Source organism: Rhinolophus sinicus, chromosome 13, assembly GCF_057876585.1.
Source record: "Rhinolophus sinicus isolate RSI-liver-muscle chromosome 13, RSI-T2T, whole genome shotgun sequence".
NCBI classification, from domain to species: domain Eukaryota; kingdom Metazoa; phylum Chordata; class Mammalia; order Chiroptera; family Rhinolophidae; genus Rhinolophus; species Rhinolophus sinicus.
Window position 1 is genome coordinate 40,945,001 of NC_142513.1, and position 12,822 is coordinate 40,957,822.

General features: G+C 46.7%; 1 protein-coding gene across 1 annotated transcript; it reads left to right on the top strand.

Annotated features, from left to right (window-relative positions):
- The first annotated feature begins 134 nt into the window (after positions 1-134).
- INSM1 (INSM transcriptional repressor 1) lies at positions 135-4,821 on the top strand. The gene has a single exon (XM_019712552.3). It carries the CDS (start codon positions 608-610, stop codon positions 2,153-2,155), a length of 1,548 nt encoding a protein of 515 aa, XP_019568111.2. The 5' UTR covers positions 135-607; the 3' UTR covers positions 2,156-4,821.
- Positions 4,822-12,822: the final 8,001 nt, after the last annotated feature.

The window sequence follows — 12,822 nt, forward strand, 5'->3', positions numbered from 1 at the left end:
TTGGGACCATTCTTCTCCTTTGTTGCTATTTTGCTAGCGACCCGCGGGTAATCCCCGCGCGGGAGGGGGGCGTGCATTGTCGTGCTGATGGACGGGCCCATTTGGCGGCTCCGCGCCCCCCGGAGGAGAGACACAAAGCCCAGGCACGTGCGCCTCCCCATAGAGGAGCAGCAGACCGTGAAGGGAGGCGGGGCCGGGCGTGTGCCTGGGCCGGGCGGGGCCGCGGCGCCGGGCGGGGCGGCAGCGGGGCGCGCTCAGGGGCCCAGCGCCAGGTACATCTGCCGCACCTACCGGGCGACCCCCAAGTCCCGGCCCCCTTTTTGCCTGCCCGCCGCCCTCCCACCCTACCCGGCGAAGGAGCCGGGCGCGCTGATTGGTTCCGGGGAAAGCGGGAGGCGAGAACAATGGCCCCCTCCCCCCGTTAAAAGGGAGCGGCTCCCGGGCCCGGGGACAGGGACGCGCGTGCAGGGCGCCGAGCCGAGCCGCAGCCGGCGCCACACGAGTCCCGCAGCCGCTGCGCCGGACCATGGGCCGGGAACACTGAGGCCGCCGCGGTCCAGCGCAGGGGTGGGACCTAGCCAGTGCCTTGCCCACGCGCTGCGCCAACATGCCCCGCGGCTTCCTAGTGAAGCGCAGCAAGAAGTCCACGCCCGTGTCCTACCGGGTCCGCGGAGGCGAGGACGGTGACCGCGCGCTGCTGCTCTCGCCGGGCTGTGGGACCGCCGGCGCCGAGCCCCTGGCGCCGAGCACCGGGTCGGGTACGCTGCCGCAGCCGCCCGCCGAGCGCGCCCATGCGGCGCTCGCCGCCGCGCTCGCCTGTGCGCCGGGCCCGCCGCCACCCCATCCGGGCCCGCGGGCCACGCACTTCGGCAACCCCGAGGCAGCACACCCAGCACCGCTCTACAGCCCCACGAGGCCCGTGAGCCGCGAGCACGAGAAGCACAAGTACTTCGAGCGCAGCTTCAACCTCGGCTCGCCGGTCTCGGCGGAGTCCTTCCCCACGCCCGCCGCGCTGCTCGGAGGTGGCGGCGGCGGCGGCGGAGGCGGCGGCGGCGTGAACGCCGCGGGTGGAGGCGGCACCTGCGGCGGCGACTCGCTGCTCTTCGCGCCTGCCGAGCTCAAGATGGGCACGGCCTTTTCAGCCGGCGCCGAGGCGGCCCGCGGCCCGGTCCCCGGTCCCCCTTTGCCCCCCGCCGCTTCCCTGCGGCCCCCAGGCAAGCGGCCCGCGCCCCCCGCCTCCGCCTCCGAGCCTTCAGCCAAGGTAGCCAAGGCCTCGGGCGCCAAGAAGCCCAAAGCCATCCGCAAGCTGCACTTCGAGGACGAAGTTACCACGTCTCCCGTGCTAGGGCTCAAGATCAAGGAGGGCCCGGTAGAGGCGCCGCGGGGCCGCGCAGGGGGCGCAGCGCGGCCGCTAGGCGAGTTCATCTGCCAGCTCTGCAAGGAGGAATACGCTGACCCATTCGCGCTGGCGCAGCACAAGTGCTCGCGCATCGTGCGCGTGGAGTACCGCTGCCCCGAGTGCGCCAAGGTCTTCAGCTGCCCAGCCAACCTGGCCTCGCACCGCCGCTGGCACAAACCGCGCCCTACGCCCGCCGCAGCCCGCGCGTCGGAGCCCGAAACCGCCGCCAGGGCTGAGGCGCGGGAGGCGACGTGCGGCGGCAGCGACCGCGACACGCCGAGCCCTGGCGGCGTGTCGGAGTCGGGCTCGGAGGACGGGCTCTACGAGTGCCACCACTGCGCCAAGAAGTTCCGCCGCCAGGCCTATCTGCGCAAGCACCTGCTGGCGCACCACCAGGCGCTGCAGGCCAAAGGCACGCCGCCCGCGCCCCCGGCGGAGGACCTACTGGCCTTGTACCCGGTGCCCGACGAGAAGGCGCCGCAGGAGGTGGCCGGCGACGGCGAGGCGGCCGGCGTGCTGGGCTTGAGTGCGTCCGCCGAGTGCCACCTGTGCCCGGTGTGCGGGGAGACCTTCCCCAGCAAGGGCGCCCAGGAGCGCCACCTGCGCCTTCTGCACGCCGCCCAGGTGTTCCCCTGCAAGTACTGCCCGGCCACCTTCTACAGCTCACCTGGTCTCACGCGGCACATCAACAAATGCCACCCGTCCGAGAACAGACAGGTGATCCTCCTGCAGGTGCCTGTGCGTCCGGCCTGCTAGAGCGCGCCCTCCATCCCGGTCCCCCGAACCGTGCCTTCGCTTGGAGACCCACAAAGAGAGCGCTCCTTTCGCGCCCCGAGCCCGCGTCCTCGCCGGGGATACCCATCCCGGGTGAAAGTGTTGTCTCCGCTTCTCTTGGTGTGGTGTGATGGTAACCCCAACCGTCCCGTTGTGACTCCCTTTGTACACCCCTCCCCCTTTGCGTTGTGTCCCCTTCCCCCCTTGGCGCAACAGGAGCCAATCTATTTCTGTACAAGGGAGAAAAGATGTACGCGTTTGTCTTGTGGTTGGAAGCTTCCCCTTGGAGTGGAGAGCTGTTTTCCTTGCTAGTATTCGCTGTATTCGTGGTCTAAAAATGCGGTTTGCTCTCGCCTACCAATCTCTGCTCTCTGTGTACGTAGCGTACGGGTTGTTTTGGCTGAATCTTGAGGAATAAATGCCTTTATATTTCACAGGCTGTAAATTGAACTTCCCACACGATTAGCTTTATTATGGCTTGTGAACTGCTGGAGTCTGGCTTTACATTTTTGTATGTGAACAAATCAAATTGCTTAAAAAAAAAAAGAGTTTTCTTTAGTATAGCCACAAATGCCTTGAACTGTTGTCTGTTTTGGGTTGTTTTGGGGGCGGCGGGGGAAGGAAGGGAATTTTCAGAAGATGCTGTAGAAACTGCCTCACTATTTCACAGACTTTGGTTTGATTGCCTTTGTTGAGGTGGGTTCTATGAGTTCCCTTTATATGTATATGTTGGTTTATGAGTAATTGTTATTTATTCTTTATTTATTTATATTAATTATGAAGATTAAGATATTATTTGATTGCAGATCTTTTTTTTCTTTTGGTGTGCTTCCCTCCTCCCACCACTCTCGACATTTCACTGTGCATTTTAGAAGAGAGCCTTTTTCTAAAGGGATCTGCTAAAAGTTTTAACTTTTATACCTATCTGAGCGAATTACAGACAACCTACCATTTTATTCTGCTTGAAGGGCCCCCGAGGCCCTTGTACAACCGACAGCTCTTACTTTTAAATGCAATCTCTTTTCTACATACATTATTTTCTTAATTGTTAGCTATTTATAGAAAGCTTCAATAGAACTGTTTCAACTGTATAACTATTTACTATTCAAATAAAATATTTTCAAAGTCAAAATAAGGTGAACTTATTTCTGCATCACATGCTTTCAACAAGGATTTAAAATAGAGCTTCAGATCATTTCTTAAACGTCTCTATTTTTCATTAAGGAAAAAAACCCCACCACTATCACTAGTATTGTGGATTTTTAGAGCTGAGCCTGAACTGCTGGATTCTGTCCTCTGGCAGTTCAAGGGTGTAGCCTCAAACCAGCTAACTGGAGTTGAAGGGTTGTTAGGGGTCCTTAGGAATGTACCAGAAGGTAAAGTTAGAATGTAAGCTGTGTGAGTCTTTTCAGAGAAACCTAGATAAGTGTCTCCAAGTATCTATTCTTTTAACCAAAGGTGATGTGAGAACACCTCATTAATTTAGCAGATACTTCATTTCCTGACAGTTTGGGGCTCAGTGTAACAGTAATTCTTCAGATAAATAAAATGGTTAATTTTTGACCCTTAAGTATCAACTAGAAGAAAGTAGGATGATTAAAGGCCAGATTTCCAAAGTAAGGGAAGCAAACCCATTCATATTTGGATGCAACAGAAGTTAGGCAACTGGGTTTGGGGTGAGGGCTCAGAAATGATTTTCCAGTCAGGTGAGCAACCCATTTTGGGGCCAAAATGGAACACCATCTGTTTGGAGGTATTAAATTTAATAGCAGGTAATTACAATGTTTTCCGTTTTGTGTCACTCAGCTCTTTGAAGAACAACTCTGACGCTCACCGGTTAATATTTTGAGTTGTTTTCCTCTGTCTTTGAAACATTGATTAGAGAGCTGTGCTAAACATTACAATTGTGTATTCCCTTTTGTGGTATGTTGTTGCTACTTTTTTCCCCCTATGTCCCGCTAAATTTTCTAAGGTTTGCCCAGCAAAGAGATTTTAGAAATCTGCACAAGGTGCTGCATTTCAGAAGGGTGTAGCTGGAATGGTGGTGGGACAGGCAGCACTGGAGAAACTTGGAAGGATAATATGACAAAAGAGATCTTTCTCAGATTCTATGCCTGAAGTTTTGTGTGGGAGAGGGTTTAGTAAAAGGCACAGCTGTCAGGAACATTGATTACTCTGCCCTTTGTGAAGAATAGACTCAGATTAACAATGAAGGAGAAGCCACTACAGGTAAGTTGCCTCCGGGACAAGCTGCATGTCGCCCTTGATCGCTAATGACTACATATTTTACCACTTTGTAAAATATAGGAAGACAAAAGCTCAGGGCCAGTGCAATATAAAAACACAGAGACAAGCAGTATTTATAACATCCTGAAAACTTTGAGACAAACCCTCAAATTTATGATTTGATGACTGCTTCCTCTGACAATATGAAAGTTTTTAAAATATGCACTCTGAATTACATCATACATTGAAAGATCCCTCATTCTGAGGTTTAGTGTGTGTTTTATATCAATAAAATGTTTCTTAAAAACCTGCTGGTTGGCCACACAGGATGAATCGAAGCCTGTCTGCAAGCATGATACCTTGTCATCTGTGTTCAGCTCAGTTTTTCTTGTCCATAAACATAAAGCAGAAATTCTAAGATTCATTTTCATGAGGATAAATAAAATTTGGTTCACAAATGTGCTCCTTCACTCCTGTGGAAATTTATTTCGACTGATCAAATATATATTTTCTAAAACAGAAACCAAAATTTTACTTATGTGAGATATTAAGTAAAATTGTATAGTAAATGGAGTATATTGAAGTTGACTAAACAATGTAGAAGAAATTTTAAAACTTGGTCAGTTATTTCAAAGTAATGCAATGTGAGTAGCAGAATATTCCACAGGAAGGAAATCAGACATTCTCTTTTCTCCTCTCCTCTCCTCTCCTCTCCTCTCCTCTCCTCTCCTCTCCTCTCCTCTCCTCTCCTCTCCTCGCTCGCTCTCGCTCTCGCTCTCGCTCTCGCTCCTATTACAGAATATCAAGTGGAAATGAACTCATCTTCTTTATAAATATGCAAAGATGCCGAGGACACCCTGTATATCTGAAGTTATTCCAAGCTTGGACAACCATCAGTGGAAAGCAGCCAAGACTCCACATCCATGGGCAGTGAGGGATTGGTACTGGGGAGGGTTAGGGGGTCAGGAAAAGTTATCAAGATCAAGGACAGAGGAGCTAAAAGAGGGAACAAATAAAGGAAAGGTTTTATTTTCGCCAGTTTCCACATTTTCTTACTTCCATACAAATGTGGTAGAATAAAAAAGCAAAAGGCTATTCAGCACCCGTTGGTTCTGATGTGAGCCAGCAGCTGAAACAGCTGCGAGACACACTGGTTTGCCTTTTCTTGGGCATTGATAATATCCTCTTGAGGCACGTTTACCCGGAGGCCGAGAGAAGTTGAGGCTCTCAGGCCCCTCTGAGCAGGAATGTTGTAGCCTTGGGCTGTGGAGGGCCCCTTCATTCCATGAAGCTCCATCCACCAGGAGCTCCCACCTTCAGATAACCCATTTCAAAGCCAGATTACAGGCCTGCGGAAGCAGCCGCTCCAAGGTAACCTGAGAGAGCACAATAGGCGAGGCAAGAGGCTCCACACTACCCTGAGTCATACAGCAGAGCCAAGGCCCGGAGGTTGGCTGCACTCCAGCCACTGGACGGCACAAGTGGGTATGTTGGGGCGCCCTACAGAGACCCTGGCCCACAAGGTTGGGCTGGGCAACACCACTCACCAGGTGGGTGTTGCCCGGAGTGTCGGCACCCAGATGCTGCGGTGAGGGTGCACTTTTTCTCGTTTGCCTCCATTCATGTGTGGCAGGATCATACAGAGGAGCCACCGCCTCCTGCCAGCTACCAATCCATCCCCTTAGACTTAACTCCACAGTCTTGCACAAGGTCTTCAAACAAAACAAAGCAGAAGAGTGTCTTAACAATCCTAGTGAATAGATAACATCATAACATAGTATCTTCACACAACTTGCAAAAGAGGAAAGGGCTATCACACGGCTTGGGTAAGTCCCTCAGCTCTATTGAATCCCTCAGTTCTGAAAGGCCCCTTCTCTGTAAACCAGAGAGGATGGGGGTTCTGTGATCCACAGGAAGACATTTGGGGGGATTCCCAAAATTGTTAGATGAAAGGCGGTAAGGACACCAAAAAGGGAACAGGCATTCCCCATATGGCAGGAGAAAACCTCTTTCTTAGGAATGCTGTTCTGTGGCAGTTAGGATGAGTAGCAGGCAGGCTTTGAGCAAAACTTGCCATCTTTTTGCAGAAGGGACATTTTGGTCTTGCAGAGAAATTCTCTGGCAAATAGTACCTAGTGTATGGGGTTAGTTATATGTCATATATACATATAGTGTACGTTAGCTTGTCACAGGGCCAGGTTAAATTACAGTCTTTTGATGGCAGGGCTAGAGAAACCTGTAATGTTTGGTAGTTAAAGGTACAAGCTGTGAGATTTAGAAAAGATCAAGGAGGAAACTGAGTTATAGGCAGAGACCCACAAGGTGGCAAAACACACCTGTGTGAGAAAATCCACCGAATAGCAACATGCAAGGATCTTGATTCCATTGATTGCCAGGGTGGCACCAATGTACGGAGCACAGAATGGTGGTCTAAAGACATTTAGGATTCAATCCTAAATTATGGAAACATCTGGTTAATGTTTTGGCAATACAAGTAATAGCCTGAAAATCCCACTCAGCGGAGAGGGAGAGAGCAGCCAAATGCATCATCAAGTGATATCTTATATATTGAAGAAACATTTCTTTATTACCAACCTGCAGCATTAAATGACCCATACTCATAGGGGAAGTATATGATCCATACTCATGTACTCGTTACACCTGGGTTGTAATATGGTGACAGTCTCTAATACGCACGTCAGCAACACAGAAAAGTTCAGAAGTGAGACCTAAGTCATGGGGCCCACAAGAATAATCCCAATCAGTGGCCCTAGGAGAAAAACTATTCCCCAACACCCAGAATCAGAAGACCTTCCTGGGGCTTCCTCCTATCCCCATTGGTTGGCCAAGGCTCCAAAGTGAGGCCAGGTATGTTGAGTCCATAGGAAAAGGGTGAGAGAAGACAGCACCAACCTGCCCAATGATTTCTGTGAGTAGGGAAATCTTTTTTCACCAGGAGAACTAGGGAACTCCTGCCTCCTTCTGAGGTTGCTAAAGAAACAAATAATTTTCAACCAATTCAGCAACATCTCATTGTCTTGTCCAACAACCATCTACAGGTTTGGGAGTCGTCAAGGCAACTTCCCCACCAAGAGGATTTTTCTGAACACAAATGAGCCCTATTTCATTGGACACTCCTTATTAAGAACTGCTAGGGGGAATTACTACAAGCCAGATTGGGTCTCGAAAGCAACAGAGCTCACAGAGAGGTGTCACCAGCAAAAAACTTATGATGGACCTTCATGGTGAAGGGAACTGATTTCTCATGGCTGGGTGAGAGAAACAACTTGGCTTATGAATTTGCCATTCACCACTATTTTTTGGTCATTATTGAGGCCTGATATGCTTCTCAGAATATATTTGAGCATATGATTTGAAATCAGTTAACATATTTTCAGTAACCCAAACACAACCCTCCATCTTTTAAGCCCCAACTATCATTATTTGTTCACCACATACTTTTATTGTGGGCTTGTTCTATTGCATCTGGAAAGTGGAATGTTCAGGATATATACCGCATGTTTCCTCTGGAGGTATATATGGTGAGCAGATGGCTTGTGGGGTAAACGTGTTCATGTTTGTCTTGTTTGAAGATTTCTATACTGTGTGGTCTTCCTGGTGGCATTTCCATGCAAAGCATCCATACTGATGTTTTTTCTTTAGTTCGTCACATACGCCCACACTACTGAGACAAACTGTCATCAGAACATTAATTACATCAAAATGAAACCTATAGAATGCTTACTGCCAGCTGAGCACATTCAAAAGTGTGATTGTTGAGATCCAGTGTTTTAAGCACGTCATATTCATGCAATGTCACCAACATCTATAAGAAGCTTGCCCATGCAGTTTGCAATCATAGTTTACCAGTACTGCTGTCCCTTCATCAGAACCCAAGTGTTCACTGTTCCTTCCACTTGGTTTGAGCAAGTTGACTAAGCATCGCTCGGGGGAAACAATAATGACAGAAACATCACCCTGAATCCATTATTCTCCTCTTTCACTCATCAAAGAAGGCCCTTTTATTCAAATGCAACATCTGCTTCAGCTCTGTTGTTCAGGACCAGGGCCCTGATGCAATGCCCCTTCTCAAACGCCACAGCCAGGTGACAATCACACCTGACAGTGACAGGATGGACAGAGTGAGCCAAGAGGCTATTGTTTGTTGAATCTGATAGGAAGCAGGGGAGGTGTCAGTGCATGGAAGAGTTTCAGAGAAGGCTCTTTCTACAGGAGAAAAAAAAGTAGGCTAAAATTTCCTCTGAGTACAAAGAACAGAAAAGGGTGGGGAACTTAGGCTGAAACACGTTTACAGTATCTCCGACTGATTATAGTTCTTTTCTACTGCTACCTGTTTTATTGCATTATGTAAAGTGAGTCTCTATCATTGGAGAATGAAGCTACAAGGAGGGTATTAGGGAATGGGTAGAGACAGCTAGGAATAGTGTACACGAAGATGATTGAATTGAGAACTGTCAGGGACAAAGGAGATGAACCAAATCCCAGTCTTTGGGACCCAAATCTGAACAGAACCATGTTAGATCTCATCAAATATTTTATACCACAAAATAACACACCATTTTTCACTCATCCCTTTAATAGAAGACTTTTATTTCTTCTTTTGAACAGTGTTATTATCCTTGTTATTATTCTAGGAGAAAGAACTATTCCCCAACACCCAGGATCAGAAGACCTTCCTGGGGCTTCCTCCTATCCCCATTGGTTGGCCAAGGCTCCAAAGTGAGGCCAGGTATGTTGAGTCCATAGGAAAAGGGTGAGAGAAGATGGCACCTACCTGCCCAATGATTTCTGTGAGTAGGGAAATCTTTTGATTAGGTGAATAGGAAACAATTGATATCTTCTCAAGGGTTTTCACATGAATATCTTGCTAAATCATCAAACACCAATTATAGTTTAAAATAGCTTTAGTGAAATAATTACATAATTAAGATTTCAGATTTGTATCAGAAAAGCTTCGCTCTATTTACCACAGAGAAAGTTATGATCTCCCCCTTCGTATTTTCAAAATTCGATAATTCAGATTAAAGAGAACTGAAAAAAAATTAAACATATATTATAGCTACCTTGACTTCTTTGTCACAGCAATTGTGATCTTGTATCACCTAAGGTTATTTTGAGATTCCAGAATTATTGCCATCATTGCAGTATTTCACCATCTCTACCATTATAATAAAAAAGGCTAAACCAGGGGTCAGCAAACTCAGCCCATGGCCAAATCCAACCATGAACCTGTTTGGTAAATAAAGTTTTATTACAACACAGCCACTCCCTTACTGTCTATGGCTGCTTTCATGCCACATTAGCCGAGCTTAGTTGTCACTAGAAACTATACGGCCCACAAGACCCAAAATATTTACCATTTGGTGCTTTATAGAAAAAGTTTACTGACCTCTTGGGCTAGAAAATAAAATCATGTAATAATGTTTTATAGATTGCCTATATTTCTGCCCTTGGTTAGATGGAAACTTGCTCCTTATGAAAACTGTGCTTTCTTCTGTTGTATGTTGAATGCCACAAACTCAAAAACTAGCCATACCTAGTCTCAAAAATTGCAAAATTGAGTAACACTGTTTTTTGTATGTGTCATTACCTCAGGCATCACTAATAAAACCCTAATTATTTAAATGAGAAAGTAAAGTAGGAAGCTGCCTCCACGATAGGTTTATTAATACTGTTCATGTTTGTCATGTCAATTGTAGTGGCTTTCAGGCAGTATATACAAGTTTTAACCTATTAAGTCATCATCTATAAACAGAAGAGGAAGGTTGTCTCCTGGTTTGAAAGTTGTTTCCTCAATGCATTAATGGCTGAATTTATCAAGTGAAATGGCAACTCTTAAGTTGAATCATAAGAAATTGCCATTTTGAAAAAATATTTTTTTCAATTATATACATTATTATATTAGTTTCAGGTGTACAACATAAGGATTAGACATTTATATAACTTACAAAGTGATCACCCCAATAAATCTGGTACCCATCTGACACCATACATAGTTTTTACCATATTATTGACTATGTTTCTTATGCTATACTTTACATCCTCATGACTATTTTGTAACTACCAATTTGTACTTCTTAATCACTTTCCCTTTTTCACTCACCGCTCCCAGCTGGCAACAATCAAAATGTTCTCTGTATCTATAAGTTTGTTTCTGTTTTGTTAATTTATTCTGTTCTTTAGATTCCACATATAAGTGAAATCATATGACGTTTGTCTTTCTCTGTCTGACTTATTCCACTCAGCACAATATCCTCTAGGTCCATCCATGTTGCTGCTAATGGCAAGATTTCATTCTTTTTATAGCTGAATAATAGTCCATTGTATATATATGAACATGTACCACCCTTTCTTTATCCACTCACCCGTTCATGGACACTCAGATTGGCCCCATATCTTGGCTGTTGTAAACAACGCTGCAATGAACATGTGGATGCACATGTCCCTTCGAACTAGTGTTTTGGGTTTCTTTGGATAAATACCCAGAAATGTAATTACTGGGTCCTTCTTTGTCTCTTGTTATAGCCTTTGTTTTAAAGTCTATTTTGTCTTGTTTTGTCACACCAGCTACCAGCTTTTTTTTCTTTTCCATGAAATATCTTTTTCCATCCCTTAATAGTCAGTGTATGTCTTTCGATCTGAAGTGAGTCTCTTGTAGACAGCACATGTAAGGTTTTTCTTTCCATTCAGCCACCCTATGTCTTTTGATTGGAGCATTTAATCCATTTACATTGAAAGTAATTATTGATAGATATGTGGTTACAGCCATTTCATTATTCATATTTTTTACCCTTTCTCCTTCTTCTTCTTTCTCCTCCTTGTCCTCATCTTCCTCCTCCTGTTTCTCCTCCTCCTCCTTCTTCTTCGTGAAGTCCCTCTAAGATTCCTTGTAATACTGGTTGGGGGTGAAGAACTCCTTTAGCTTTCTCTTGTCTGGGAAGCTCTTTATCTGTCCTTCAATTCTAAATGATAGCTTTGCTGGGTAGCGTGACCTTGGTTGTAGGTCCTTGGTTTTCATCACTTAGAATATTCTGTGCCAATCCCGTCTGGTCTGCAAAGTTTCCGTTGAGAAATCAGCTGCCAGTCTTATGGGAGCTCTCTTGTAGGTAACTAAGTGCTATTCTCTTGCTGCTTTTAAGATTCTCCCTTTGTCTTTAACCTTTGGCATTTTAATTATGATGTGTCTTAGTGTTGGCCTGTTTGGGTTCATCTTGTTTAGGACTCTTTGCACTTCCTGAGGTTGTGTATCTATTTCCTTTGCCAGATTAAGGAAGTTTTCTGTCATTGTTTCTTCAAATAGGGTTTCAATTTCTTGCTCTCTCTCTTCTCATTGTGGCACACCAATGATGCGATTGTTGGTGAACTTGATGTTGCCCCAGAAGCCCCTTAAACTATCCTCATTTTTTTGGATTCTTTTTTTTTCTTTTTGCTTTTCTGATAGGGTGTTTTCTGCTGCCTTAACTTCTAAATCTCTGATTCAATCCTCTGCTTCATCTAATCTACTATTAATTCCGTCTAATGTATTCTTTATTTAAGTTTTTATATTCTTCATTTCTGACTGGTTCTTTTCCATGTTTTCTATCTCCATTTTTATGTTCCCTACAACTTTGTTGAATTTCTCTCTGAGATCATTGAGTAACCTTATAACCAGTATTTTGAACTCTGTGTCTAGTAGATTGCTTGTCTCCATTAGGTTTAGTTCTTTTTCTGGAGCGTTGTTCTGTTCTTTCATTTGGGACCTGTTTCTTTGTCTCCCCATTTTGGCTGCCTCCCTGTGTTTGTTTCCATGCATTAGGTAGAGCTGCTATGTCTCCCACTCTTGGCAGAGTTGCCTTATGTAGTATGTGTCCTATGGGATGCAATGGCGCAGTCTTCCTGGTCATCTGAGCTAGGTGCTCCAGGTGTGTCCCTTGTGCGGGTTGTGTGTGCGGGGGTTGACACTACAGAGCCGGATTTGCTTTAGTAGGGCTCTGGTGCCTGTCCACTCTCCCCTTTGGGTGTGTTGTTTGTGGAGGCAGTTGGGTGGTGTTCTGGGTCTGTTCAAAGTTGGCCATCAGGTGTGCTGATCCTGGGGCCTCCTGGGAGGTGCCCCACCACAGGCCAAGTTCAGCCACAGCCTATGCCCTGTTTGGAGCCACATGGCATGAGCCACAAAGCAATCCACAGAAAGAAGCCCCCTGCACTGGGCTTGGAGGTGCCTAGGAGAGGCCAAGCCATGAACCATGGCTGGCTGCTGCTAGTCACAGGCTTGCAGCTGCTCAGTAAGAGGTATGGGGCTCATCAAGGCCAGATGCTGCTTGTTTGGGGATTGTGAACCTTTGAGAAATTGTAGGAAAGTCCACAGCTTGAGCCAAGAGAGGCCATTTCTATAGAAAAGCCACTGGAAATGAATTGGGTGGATC